The 12,500-nt window shown below is 46.4% G+C and overlaps 1 protein-coding gene across 1 annotated transcript in view; it reads right to left on the bottom strand.

Moving 5' to 3' along the window:
* sema5ba (sema domain, seven thrombospondin repeats (type 1 and type 1-like), transmembrane domain (TM) and short cytoplasmic domain, (semaphorin) 5Ba) overlaps nucleotides 1-12,500 on the bottom strand; it is a 49,478-nt gene that overhangs the window by 7,123 nt on the left and 29,855 nt on the right. The window contains exons 3-4 of the mRNA XM_056580343.1: nucleotides 3,819-3,918; nucleotides 3,006-3,051 (exon numbers count right to left, since the gene is read on the bottom strand). Of these exons, the coding sequence (XP_056436318.1) occupies nucleotides 3,006-3,051; nucleotides 3,819-3,918 (146 nt within the window). The remainder of the gene's footprint in view (nucleotides 1-3,005; nucleotides 3,052-3,818; nucleotides 3,919-12,500) is intronic.

Raw genomic sequence — 12,500 nt, 5'->3', positions numbered from 1 at the left:
TTACACTGAATAAACTCAATTTGGCTGTGGGATGGAGGTTAGAAAGCACAATGTCCCTGAGACCATTTGAAGCATAAAAAACGTTTTCCTGGTCGGGGGACTAAAAGTGGGGCTGAATCCATTTCCCCCTGCCGGGGAGCGTGCACGGAAGCTGGCGTGCACGTTTGCATACAATTGAATTAGAGGGGGAAATGACATGTGTGTGTGATATGACACGATTCCACGTAAAGCAGCAGAACGGAGCGGAGCTCACGCGGGATCGATCGTCCACCACTTGTTTTCCGGAGGCTTAAGTAGTCGGATGCTTGAACAAGGAACCATAACCGCGTTATCAATAATTTGCGGTTGCAATGTCGTGCTGTGATGCAATGCTGGGATTTAAACATCCCCGCTCTAGAGGAAATTTTAGCTGACGGGGATAAAAAAAAAAAGTACATTCCAGTTTCCTTCAACGAGAGAAGTGTCTTAAACTTCTGAAACAGAGAGCTTGTCATTTATGTTGACTGATGCAAGGCTGTGGCAACCCTTCCTCCTTCCCCAGAGCTATTGGCTGTCGGCTGCTCCATAAGCACTGTCTCTCTTAAGACAGTTACTAGGCATGGCTACAGGCGGCTCAAAAATGAACACACACACACAAACACGCATGCGAGAACGTTTAAACCCACACACAGACACAGTCATACTCACGCACGCTCACACAGTCACACTCACGCACACACACACACAGTCACACTCACGCACACAAGCATGCACACCCACACGGACACACACTCATGCACACTTGCATTCACAAACACACACACAGACACACAGACACATACCCACAAACACACACAAAGACTCTCTAACACACACACCAACACACTCATGCACAAACACACCCAACATCTTGTAAACTTTATTTATGCATCATTGGTCCCGGCATGAAACACAATTTGGCAAAAAGCAGAGGAGTGTAAAAAGCTTTTACATCGCTCAAAGTGTTCCTCTCAAATCCTGCGATGGAGAAGAACAGCCCAGAGGCAAGGAAGACAGTAAATGTGTTGACAGACATTGGCAGCCACGTTGTTCCTTAAAAATATATATATGATATTGTCATGTTCTGGAAAAGTCGGTGACATTATATCCGTGGGTTGTTTCCGTGCCTCCGGTAATTGGGCAGGGATTACTCCCCCTGTGCTCATTGGTAGTAAGTCAGCTCTGTTTAAAGATGAGGACTTTAAACTTGGCCAGCACTTTGTTTATATTCTGTTTTCATGAACAAATCAAATTGTCTTGTTTTAAAATATGGCCTTGGAGACCTTTTCAGAAAATTTGTACAGCTATTTACCCAATGGTAAATTATTTTTTCAAAGCGTGGTACATTTACGCAGCTCACATCATAACAAAAACAAATAAAAGTGTCTCAATACATTTATATACTCTACTATATTCATGCAGTCAACTCTGCATGAACTTGAAACATAAACCGCCAATTATATTTGTCAAACAAAAGTGTACAGCGAGTATAAAACAAAAACTGTAACATATATAACCATGCATATAGAAGCTACAGACATACAAGACCGGTCTAATCTCTCCGGCTCTATGTCTCTCTTCAAAACAGGCTATGGCTAGCAAATCAAAGACTGACATTTTCTCTGTCCAAACAGGAAACGCTGTACAAGAGATGCAGGCAATCGTTCAATCAAAACCACCTTCTGAGGTCTTCAGTCAGTCCAGATTGACAAGAGAGAGGTTGTCTTCTTGACCTGATCTCTAACAGAGGCGCTGTCAAGTCACATGCTCCGACGACACGGGTCGTCGACCAATACGAAGCGCTTGGGCGTAAATGTGCACATTTGTCTGAAACATCGGCGAGCTGTGCCCACCTGTCTTATGATTCTACCGTACCTTCCTTCTGACCTTGCATCTATGTCATTAACCGTGAGTCATGGCATCGCCCATAGCTTTGTAAACTGGTACATCCCGGTTGCTACGTATCCGCCGATTCAGGGAGGTTGTGTAAAGCACTGATGTGGTACAGATCTGAAACCTGTGTGTGCGTGTGCATGCAAAGCGGGGATCTCTGGTAAACCTCCCCTACGTGCAAACGGTCGGACACCGGGCTCGTGAGCGCTGTGAAGCAGTGTTTCAAAAAGAAATTCCAAAACGCTTTTGGAAGTTCTAGATGTTTCTCTGGTGTAAACAGGGCCCTTGTAGCTGCTCTTCTTATGGATCAGAGTACCAGCCCACTATGATGATATATGCTTTATAGTCCTCCCAGAGCAATTCATCGTGGAGGGGCCCGGAGCCCAACGCAACCACAACTCATTCTGCTCCAGGACAACTGAGGAGTGTCCCTCACATTGTTGAGCTAAACATAGGCAGACCGACGCAAGCACCCACCTGCACACACACACAAAGACACACACAGAAAGACACACACACACAGACACACACAGACAGACACACACAAACTGACACAAACACACGCACACACACACACACACACTGACAGACACATAGACACACACACACACACACATACACACACACACTGACACACACACTGACAGACACACAGACACACACGCACACACACACACACACACACGCATACAATCTTTTGCAAAAATATGCACCACCTCCACCCCCTCAGAGGTATCGCAGCACTGAATATGTCCCCATGCCAATGACGACATCAAAGAACAGAGCAGGCAAGGAGACGTGTCTCACTGGACCACATGACGACAGACGGTAGGAGGGCGAGGGGATGGGAGGAGGTGGTGGAGGAGGATGAAGAGTGTCTGAGGAAAGTCTCTCTGGTGTCTGAGGAAGGTCACTCAGACACTAGAGAGAAACATCCTCACAGCAGAGTGAGAGGCGATGCATAATGATGAGTGAGAGACAGAGAGAAACAGAGGGAGACACGGTGAGAGACAGAGAGAGGGAGAGAGAGAGACAGGAATAGAGTGGAAGAGACTTGCAGGGCTGAGGATCATAAGTAGAAAATGGGCCCATACCTGTATTAATGACATGTTACCCAGGTCCAGTCGGAAGAGGTAGTTTCTACAGCAAACAGAGAAGGTATAAAAATAGGGATGTATGAATCAGTGCAAACGCAATACAATATGGCATTAGACAGAGCAGTAAAACAAAAAAGAACAAAACATTTTTCTTCGAGGATAATGAGAGTTAGTCAGTACAAGTGAGTCACCGCTGTCATCAAGATTGAAACACATTATATTTAAGTATAAGTCTGAGTCATCGATTCTGATTTGGTCTGGGTGTGTGTGAGTTTGGGCTTTTAAATTACTTTTCCCTGGATGCCACACGCACATATCCACACACATACCCTCACACACTTAAACACACACACACACACACACACACACACACACACACACACACACACACACACACACACACACACACACACACACACACACACACACACACACTCACACACACACACACACATATGCCACACATTTAAAAACACGCCCACGTACAATAACACACACACACACACGCGCACACACATGCACAAACCCACACACATACACACACGCACACTCACACAAATTCCCTTTTATTCTCTATCGTCCTCCATTTCAATCACCCTCAACCTCCCTCTGCCTCTCTTCCTCCTTCCCAGCAGATCTGACACTTGGCTCCGTCCAACAAAGACTCAATGGGCTACTTAAAATGCCATCATTACCTGAAGCGAGCATTGTGGCACAGTGACTCAGAGAGGGGCTATCGGGTTCTCGTCTTTGTGGACGACGGAACAAGGGCTAAGAGGAGGGGCTCAATGAGCGCCCGCGTCATCCTACCTGGCGCCCAGGATCAGCTCATTCCTCGTCAGGTCAAGGGTCAGCTGGGAGTAGTCTCTCACACCGAGGTAGGAAAAAAACGAGATCCACGGGCTGAGAGCTGCCGGAGAAGGGAAAAGAGAGAGGAGAGTGAGGGGGAGATGGCGATTCGCCGTGCCGCCGCCATTGTGATCGGTGATTAGTGTTTCAGAGTTCTGCTGTGAGTCCAGGGAAGTGTATAGCCGTAAGGTCACGAAACAACAATGTGTATGTATGACACACTGATATGATTGAGTCGCATGCAGTCACGATCGACCACATTTGTGTGTTCTGTTGGTAGTCTTGAGAGGTGCGAGGTGGTGGTGTTTTGTTCAGTTCTGTTGTGTAGTAGCGCTTTGTCAGGTTGTGTTGTACACTGTTGGGATTTTTTGCGTTATTTTACTTGGTGCTATGTTTTGCTTTGTTGTGTGCAGTTGTGTTGGGTTTGTGTGTGTACTGTGATGTGGGTTCGTATTGTGTTGCGTACTGTCGTTTTGTGTTACGTTGTGTTTTTAACACAGAGTAGTGTTGAGAGTTGTGCAGGTAGTTTTTCTGGAGGTATATTCCTGTGTTGTGTTGTGTACTGTCATTTTGAGGTCCACTGCTGTGATACGTCCTGCATTGTTGCGTTGTGTCTTTCTGGGTTGTGTCCCATTATGTCTCATTGAGTCAGTAGTTCCTTGTGACCTGCAGACAGTCCCAGCGTGCCTCCACTGCACCGCGCAGAATCATCTCCCTGCAGAGATGCTGCGCAGCGATGCCCACTCTGAACCTAATTGAACCTGACAGCCAGTCCAGGGCAGACTAAGAGGTCTCAGATTACATTATTGGGAGACACTCCCTCTCGCAAATCACAATTTCAAAGGCGCAGAATGTAGGGGGTGGTTTCTTAAGTGCTAAATAAAACGGCACATTCTCTCAAACAATGGCTGATACCGTCTCAAGTGCATTCCATTACACAGATTCCACCACGAGGGAGGGAGAAGAGCGCTCAGAGAACTGAGGAGATCCGTGTAGCGAACAATAGCAGGGCGGTCTGAGCAATCATTCGGTTTCCTTTAAACACTTTGATATGTTGCATACGGAATGCTCCGTTGAGCGGCCATTTTGCATAAAGGGAAAGCTTATGCAATACACTCATAATATGTTCTACTTTCTTCTAGGTACGGTAAAGGTACACTGCAATGATTGCAAACGGTCTTCTATATAAAGAGGAGGAAGTACCAGCTCCGTAAAGGCTACAAAAACATTCTCCTATTCTAGTATTTATCTATCCTGCTTACATAAATACAACATTTATAAAGTAATTGCATGATACTTACGTAAAGGTGATAGTCTACCAAAACAACCTGCGCTATAGCTGCTCATTATAGTCAACCCCACCTTGAACTCTCGTGGTACTACCGGTCTAATGAGATGTTTCTGCAGTACAGAAACATCAGTACTGAGTACTGTGTCTCCGTGCAACAGTAAATGAGACCAATCACTGTTGCACAGTGCTGTTTTGTTGGCAAGATCTAATAACATCTGACCACATGATCTAATATAGTGATCTAATAGGACTTGTACATCTATTTTGGAAACATCGGAGCATTGGAAGGGCAATAATCATCTTAGGAGCAACATTTTGGGGTCATAGTATAGCAAGCCATCATGAAATGATTTGTCATCATGGGGAGACGTGTTTGAAACAGCCACAGCGTTTCCCATGTGAGACGTGGCAATTAACCTAGGTTACGGTATGTTGACATTGATTTGACCGTGCTACAAATTACTCTATGACGCAGAATGGCCAACACAAAATCCCATGACGCATCCTGATGTACTAGCCTGACATAATTACACAGAACCATCTAAGCGACTGGATTTAGCTTCAAACACCAAGTTGTTGATTAGATTTGATTTGATTTATTTGGAATAAAGACATATCCAAGGGAGAGAAGAAAAACATGACAAAGTGCAAGCACTTATTTCCATCATGGTCCCTGATGTTACAAGACAGGACATATATCCACATTAAACAAAAAATTTAACATCATAAAAAGAAATAGACTATGAGAGGCTTAACATAAAATAGTCTTCCCTAACCCTTACTTTCTGTATTAAAGTGCAAAGTGCACACATAGACAAAAACCAACAGCCAACTCACATGGAGGAAGACATGTTAGTGTCTCTAGGGATTTAAATTCACCATGAGCCAGGATTTTACCTTTTTTCTGAAACAATGATAGTTAATTTCCAAAGGTAATTTATTCCAGTTCACCTCACCAATATATATTTGAGAGTACACTTACCAATGTTTGTTTTGAACTTAGGCAAGTACAAGTCTTCATTACTAGCTCTGGTGTGGTAAGCATGGGCATCCCTACTCCTTATGAAGTGGTTTTTAAGGTATGCCGGTGACTTGTGATGGCAAACATTATGGACCACCCTGAGCTGGAGCTGAACTGCCCTAGCCTCCAGGGGGAGCCAGCCCAGCTGTTGGAACTGGAGCTTACCCACATGATCCCTTGATGTGAGCCCCAGCACTACCCTGACTAACCTATTCTGAGAAACCTGCAGTTTGTCTTTTAGGGCCTTAGTAAGACCATCATACAATGTGCCAAGGCCGTAATCAAAGCAACATAAAACAAGTGAATTAGCTAGCAGTCTGAGGCTAACTGCATCAACGAATGGAGCTTTCCTAGCTAGGAATCTGGATCGGCCATTTACCTTGCTCATGACCTATGAAGCAATGCTCCCCCCATCTAGGTTGCTGTCTCAACAGTATCCTAAATAGGTCACTGAGGGCTTGGCAGGGAAGAGCTGCCCACCAAGGCTGATACTGGACAACTCTTTCTTGTGCAGTCTTGGCTTAGAGCCAAACAGTATGAATTCAGTTTTGGCCACATGAAGAGACAATTTATTGTCTAATAGCCAGACCCTGATCTTACTGAATTCCTCTTACAATACAATACATCTTGCAAAATGGCATGCAGCTCAAGCTCATTTTTGTTGGAGGCTATAAAAGCTGAATCATCAGCATATAAAAACAAGTTCTCATTGCAGGCGGACTTCATGCCATTGATGTAGATTAAAAACAGTAATGGCCCTAAGACTCTCCCTTGTGGGACTCCACAAGTTACCAGTTACCAGTTTGCCGACATCTATTTGAAGTCACCCTTATGAAGTCAGTTAGGTACAGTTTGGCATGCACAGCATATTGATACAATTGTTCATGAACTACTTTCTCCAGGACCTTGGAGACTACACTCAATATAGAAACTGTTCGATAATTGTCCGGATCAGACCTATCACCTTTCTTGAATAGTGGGATGACTTTAGAATGTTTCATGTCATCAGTAACAGTGCCTTGCTCCAAAGACAGATTAATAATATGAGCAATAAAAGGGGCCATGATGAGATCAGCTGCATCTTTCAAGAACCTGGCTGAGATATGATCTAGCCCTTTGGCCCTTTGGCAATATCCTCCTTCTTATTTACCTAATTCCATCAATGAGAGAGTAATACAAGAACTGGGAGTGCTTTTTGTCTTAGATAAGCATCCTAGATTTTTCAGAACCTTCCACAATTTCTGGGGTTTGTCCTTGTTTTTGTTTATCTGTTCAGAAAAGTAGGTAATTTTCGACTCTTTGATTATACGTTGGGCCTCATTGCCACAAATATGGGAATGAACTGTGAGAATTCAGCTGGGATTTCTACAAATTACTATATGACGGGGTATCGCCGACACAAAGTCCCATGATGCATCCTGCTGTACTAGCCTGACGGAATTATAAAGCACCATCCAAGTGACTTAGCTTCAAACACCAACTCGTATGTCTGAGGTGCCTTTTGAACACCAACCTGAATACAGAAACAGATGTGTAAGTAAAGCCGTCGTGAAGGGGAGAGTTACGGAGCCGAGAGTGGGACAGCTGTGGCGGTTGCGGTACAGAAGCTAAATGTGAGTGTCGGTAGGATTGATCAGGCCCATATGCCCCTGTCGTCTGGAGACGACAGCAACACACACAGAGACCTGGAGCTCAGAAGTGCGCCGGAAGACACACACGCACGCAAGCACACATGCACGCAAGCACGCAAGCAAGCACGCACATTCACAGACAAACATATGCACAAACACCCGCACACAAACACAAACAGACAAAAACACACACACACACACAGGCATATACACACAGACATTTACGCACACACACCCACACACATGCAGGCACGCAAACTGGGAAGCTGTTTATGTGTACAACATGACTTTTGCTGTGTGTTTACATGAATGTGTCGTAACCCGTTGTCCAAGCCACTGTTGGTGTTTTTTTGGGGTTTAAATACTGTATGCTAATATTTGGGATCTAATAGACTTCCATACAGATTACCTTCCGGCATCTCACACTGTGCCAAATACATGTTCAGCTTCAGAAGAGTTCATTGGCTGAAGCAAGGATTTATCAAAACCCAGCTACACTTTTTTTTGGTGTTTTTGGGCTTCACTGAGCCATTCATTAACAGCACAGTGGCTAATTGGTTAGGCTAGCTTGTTAGCTTCACTTATAAAAATTTGGAAATCAACCTTTCCAATTTGTCGCCACACCTGCGTAGCTACATCCCTAACAAAGTGGAGCAATTATAATGGCTTAGTCACAGCTCTGAAACACTGCATTGTAGACGGAGGGAACACACACATCGCACACCGCCCGGGGATTGTGGTTGGGTCAGGACAGCTGTCAGCTAGGGGGGAGATAGACTGTGGAGGTTAACACGTGGAAGCTGGAAAAGTACTGGCTGGAAGAACAAGACTTACAGGCCAGAGGTGGTTTGACGTCTCCAGGCATACAGGTCATTAAAGTATGAAGAACAGCCTAGGGGCGTTTTCAATGTCGACCGGTACATGTGATTCATAACGCCGGTGAATAAAATGCAAGCCCCGTGTCACATCGATGTAATATCTACCCTGTCAAAGCGAAGACCACTAATAAAACACGAGATGATGTCATTTGAAATGTGACGGACATCCTTTGATAGAATAGGAGGTAAAATTAGACTGCGAAGGGAGATTATACAGCACAGACCATATAAACGCTGTTTATATATTGGTTGGGAGATGACAGATGATAGATCAAATTACCCCCACATAAGCAGCGGGGCTGTTAGCCAACAATTTATGCTGAAGATAAATAACTCGGATTCAAACCCCCCCCCCCCCCCCCCCCCAACACAATCAGCGACAGATAAACATTTCCCCGTCAAAATAATAAATTTCAATTCTCATCCAAAGTTTGTCCAAAAAAAATAGCCAAAAAAAGAAGAAACACAAGAAATACCGCAAAACATAAAAAACTGTAAAAATGAGTTTAAGAGCGGGGCACGGCGATGCACACGGGAGGACACTGGGGGCGCGATGGCTCGTGATCCGGGGGCTTGTTTACCCTCTTAAAGAGGCTTCGCTGACAGCGAGCGGTCTTTCACTGTCTGACGTTTATCTCCCCTCTGCTTACAAGTGGCTTTACGCCCGCCCCCCACCGCCGCCGCCGCTTCTCCCCCCTCTCTCAGCCCCAATCTCTGCGTCCCCTCGCCCCCCCAGCCACCAACACAACTGTCTGGACGGGGGGAACAATAAAAGGGGGATGAATATGAGGGGCCGCCGGCCCCCTGAGCCGGCCTTGATGGACGATTATTGCATCCTTTCTCTGGCCCCCGCGTGGCCGCCGGGCGGACGGATTAATGCGTTGGCTGGCAGGAGCCGGAGGGATGACGAGCAGGGGGTGAGGACGGGGCACACACACGCTGGACACGCACGCACACACACACACCCAAACACACACCACAGATATATGCATGCATGCACGCAGGCACGCATGTACTTGTGGTGCATACTTACCCATAAACACGTACACAGGGATGTGTACGTGCCAAAAGCCGCAGGCCCCCAAAACACACACACACACACACACACACACACACACACACACACACACACACACACACGCACACACACGTATACATGCATGTACGTACAGCACATTCATACACATAAACACATACACACTCATACGTACGTGCCATCAGCCGCAAACTCCCCCCTCCCCCCTGCCCAAAACACGCACACACACACACACACACACACACACACAAACACACACACACACACACACACACACACACACACACACACAAACACACACACACACACACACACACACACAGAAACATACACACACATTCCTTCACACAGACAGGCAGCGGCTGACCGGTTATTTTGTGGACATGGATTTGTGTGTGTGTTTGTGTGTGTGTGTGTGTGTGTGTGTGTGTGTGTGTGTGTGTGTGTCTGTGTGTCTGTGTATCTGTGTGTTTGTGTGTGTCAGCGCACGGCTGAATACGATGCATAAATCACAACAGCATCCTGTCACTGCCAATGTGACAGTTTGAAAACGTACGGCTTCTTTCCAGCCAGTCAGTGTTTTGGACCGGAGTGCGAATCCCCCTCCGTTTTTAGTGAAGTGATGGGTGGCGGCGGTGGGTGATGTTGGCAGTGGGTGGGTTGGTGTTGGGTGGGATGGCTGAAGGCTGAGCAGCAGAGGGAAGCTGCCAAACCACAAACACACTGAGGAATTGATGCAGGGGACAAGAGCGTAACAATGTGCACCCAAAGTCAATCACACTGAGCCACAAAATCACACACACACATACACACACACACACACACACGAGTGCATGCACGCTCGGACGCACACACAACCACACACACACAAACAACACACACACACACAAACACACACACACACACACACACACGCACACACACACACACACACACACACACACACAGATATGCCAACACAGGTGAAATTTGGGACGTTCCACTCTGTGAGTGGCTTAAAACTTTAAGGGGACATGGACATTCCTTCAAGTTGGGAACTGAACTTGGAAAAAGGGCATCCGATAAAGACCCAATCTCACATTATCCATCTAAACCCTGACGGCTGGTGCTGGTGTGCCGGGCCACATGCCCATCACCAGGCCCGTCCTACCAGCCTGCAAGACGAATGGACAGGGTAGTGCAACAAAGACTGACAATTCAGATGAATGGAGTCAACGCTATCTAGGGGATGTGATGGATCACTGTGCCAACATGTAGGGGGGAGGGGGGTTGAGAGAGGAAGGTGTGACACCCCTCCCTGCCGAAATAATGTGACAGGAATCACACGGGAGCAAAACAAATATAGACACAGAGAGCAAAAAAGGAGTGAGAGAAAAGAGATTTATGGGGAACTGATTGAGTATTCGATGACAACTCACTTTTTCACAGCAAGGGTATCTTCAGTCAGACTAGAGACACAGAGGGCTTCTACAATAACACTCTTCCTACTCCAGACACCATTGACGTGATGACATTCCCTGACATACAACAAAAGCAACACAAATTTGCCCTTTGTGGATAAAACAGTGAATACTTCCTAATAAAACCTTGCATCGCTTTCAGATATTATTCATGCAGCCATATGGCAGATGCCTGCCTAACAACATCTGTCTTTGTTCGAACTGTTTGCACAAGTACACTTCTCATTACCGGTATAATGTTGATTTATTCTTTTTTTTGAATTACCTCCTTTCAAGTGCTGCATCGTTTAATGAACTATAAACTATAAACGACACATATTTCACTGAAGCGTGCTGTCTATCAGCACTGTCCCTGAGGGTAGATAAAGCAAAACATGTTTTCGCTGTCAGGGAATTAACGCGTGTTGAGGAGAGGTGAAAATGGAAAAACAGTTAGCCAGGGGCAAGGCAGCCAATCCAACAGGGCTGCCAGTTGAAATACTCACCGTGCTAATGCGTTTCAATCAAGCACCATTAGATGACATCCTACAGTCAGAGACGTGAGTCTGCTTCACTTTTCCCTTGAAGGTGGGGTTTGAGGAAGGTGTGTACTACAAAAACAAGAGGGAGGGGGCCGGCGGTGACCTACATCGCCGTGGTAATGGACTGAACCTCACTGGTAGAGGGGGAGGAGATACCCTGCGACCCCTTGCAGCACCCCCAGGGATCTTATCTTAGGTGCGACTACAAAGAACCCCGCCGGCTGGGACGCACACCCGCACACACACTGAGGAGTACACCGTGCTTTGTCCGGCCTACATTCCTTGAGAAATGACTTGTTTTGTCTCCTCCTCTCCTCTCCTCCTCCACAGGCGAGATGACTGATACAGTGCGTTACGATCCACTTTACCTTTTTCCCCCCATTCTCTCTCCCCGCCCCCCTGCCATCACCTCCTCCCCACCCCCCCCCCCATGCTCTGAGTAATAGTGGAAAGTAATAAAAAAAAAAAGGGAGAGTGAAAAACTACTGCCACCGTATTTCACTGTATAGTCTCCCCACCGCTACAGAATGAGATGTGGAGCAGGGGAGTGTGGAGACTGGGTGACTCCCCTCATTCTAGTAGTCGTCTCTGAGGGACAGGGAGCCGGGACGGCAGGGTCGAGAGACAGGGGTCTTAGACAGGTGTTTGAGACAGCAGGGGCTAGGGACAGGGGTCTTAGACAGGGGTATGAGAGAGGGATCTCAGGCAGACACTCTGAGTCGCAAAGGCGGAAGAGTTAGGACAGGGGTTTGAGGCAGAGACTCTAAGACGATGTGGTCTTAGAGAGGAGATGGAGACTCATTGC

This window comes from Gadus chalcogrammus, chromosome 20 (genome assembly GCF_026213295.1).
Source record: "Gadus chalcogrammus isolate NIFS_2021 chromosome 20, NIFS_Gcha_1.0, whole genome shotgun sequence".
NCBI classification, from domain to species: domain Eukaryota; kingdom Metazoa; phylum Chordata; class Actinopteri; order Gadiformes; family Gadidae; genus Gadus; species Gadus chalcogrammus.
This window is presented reverse-complemented; position numbering and strand designations above follow the sequence as displayed.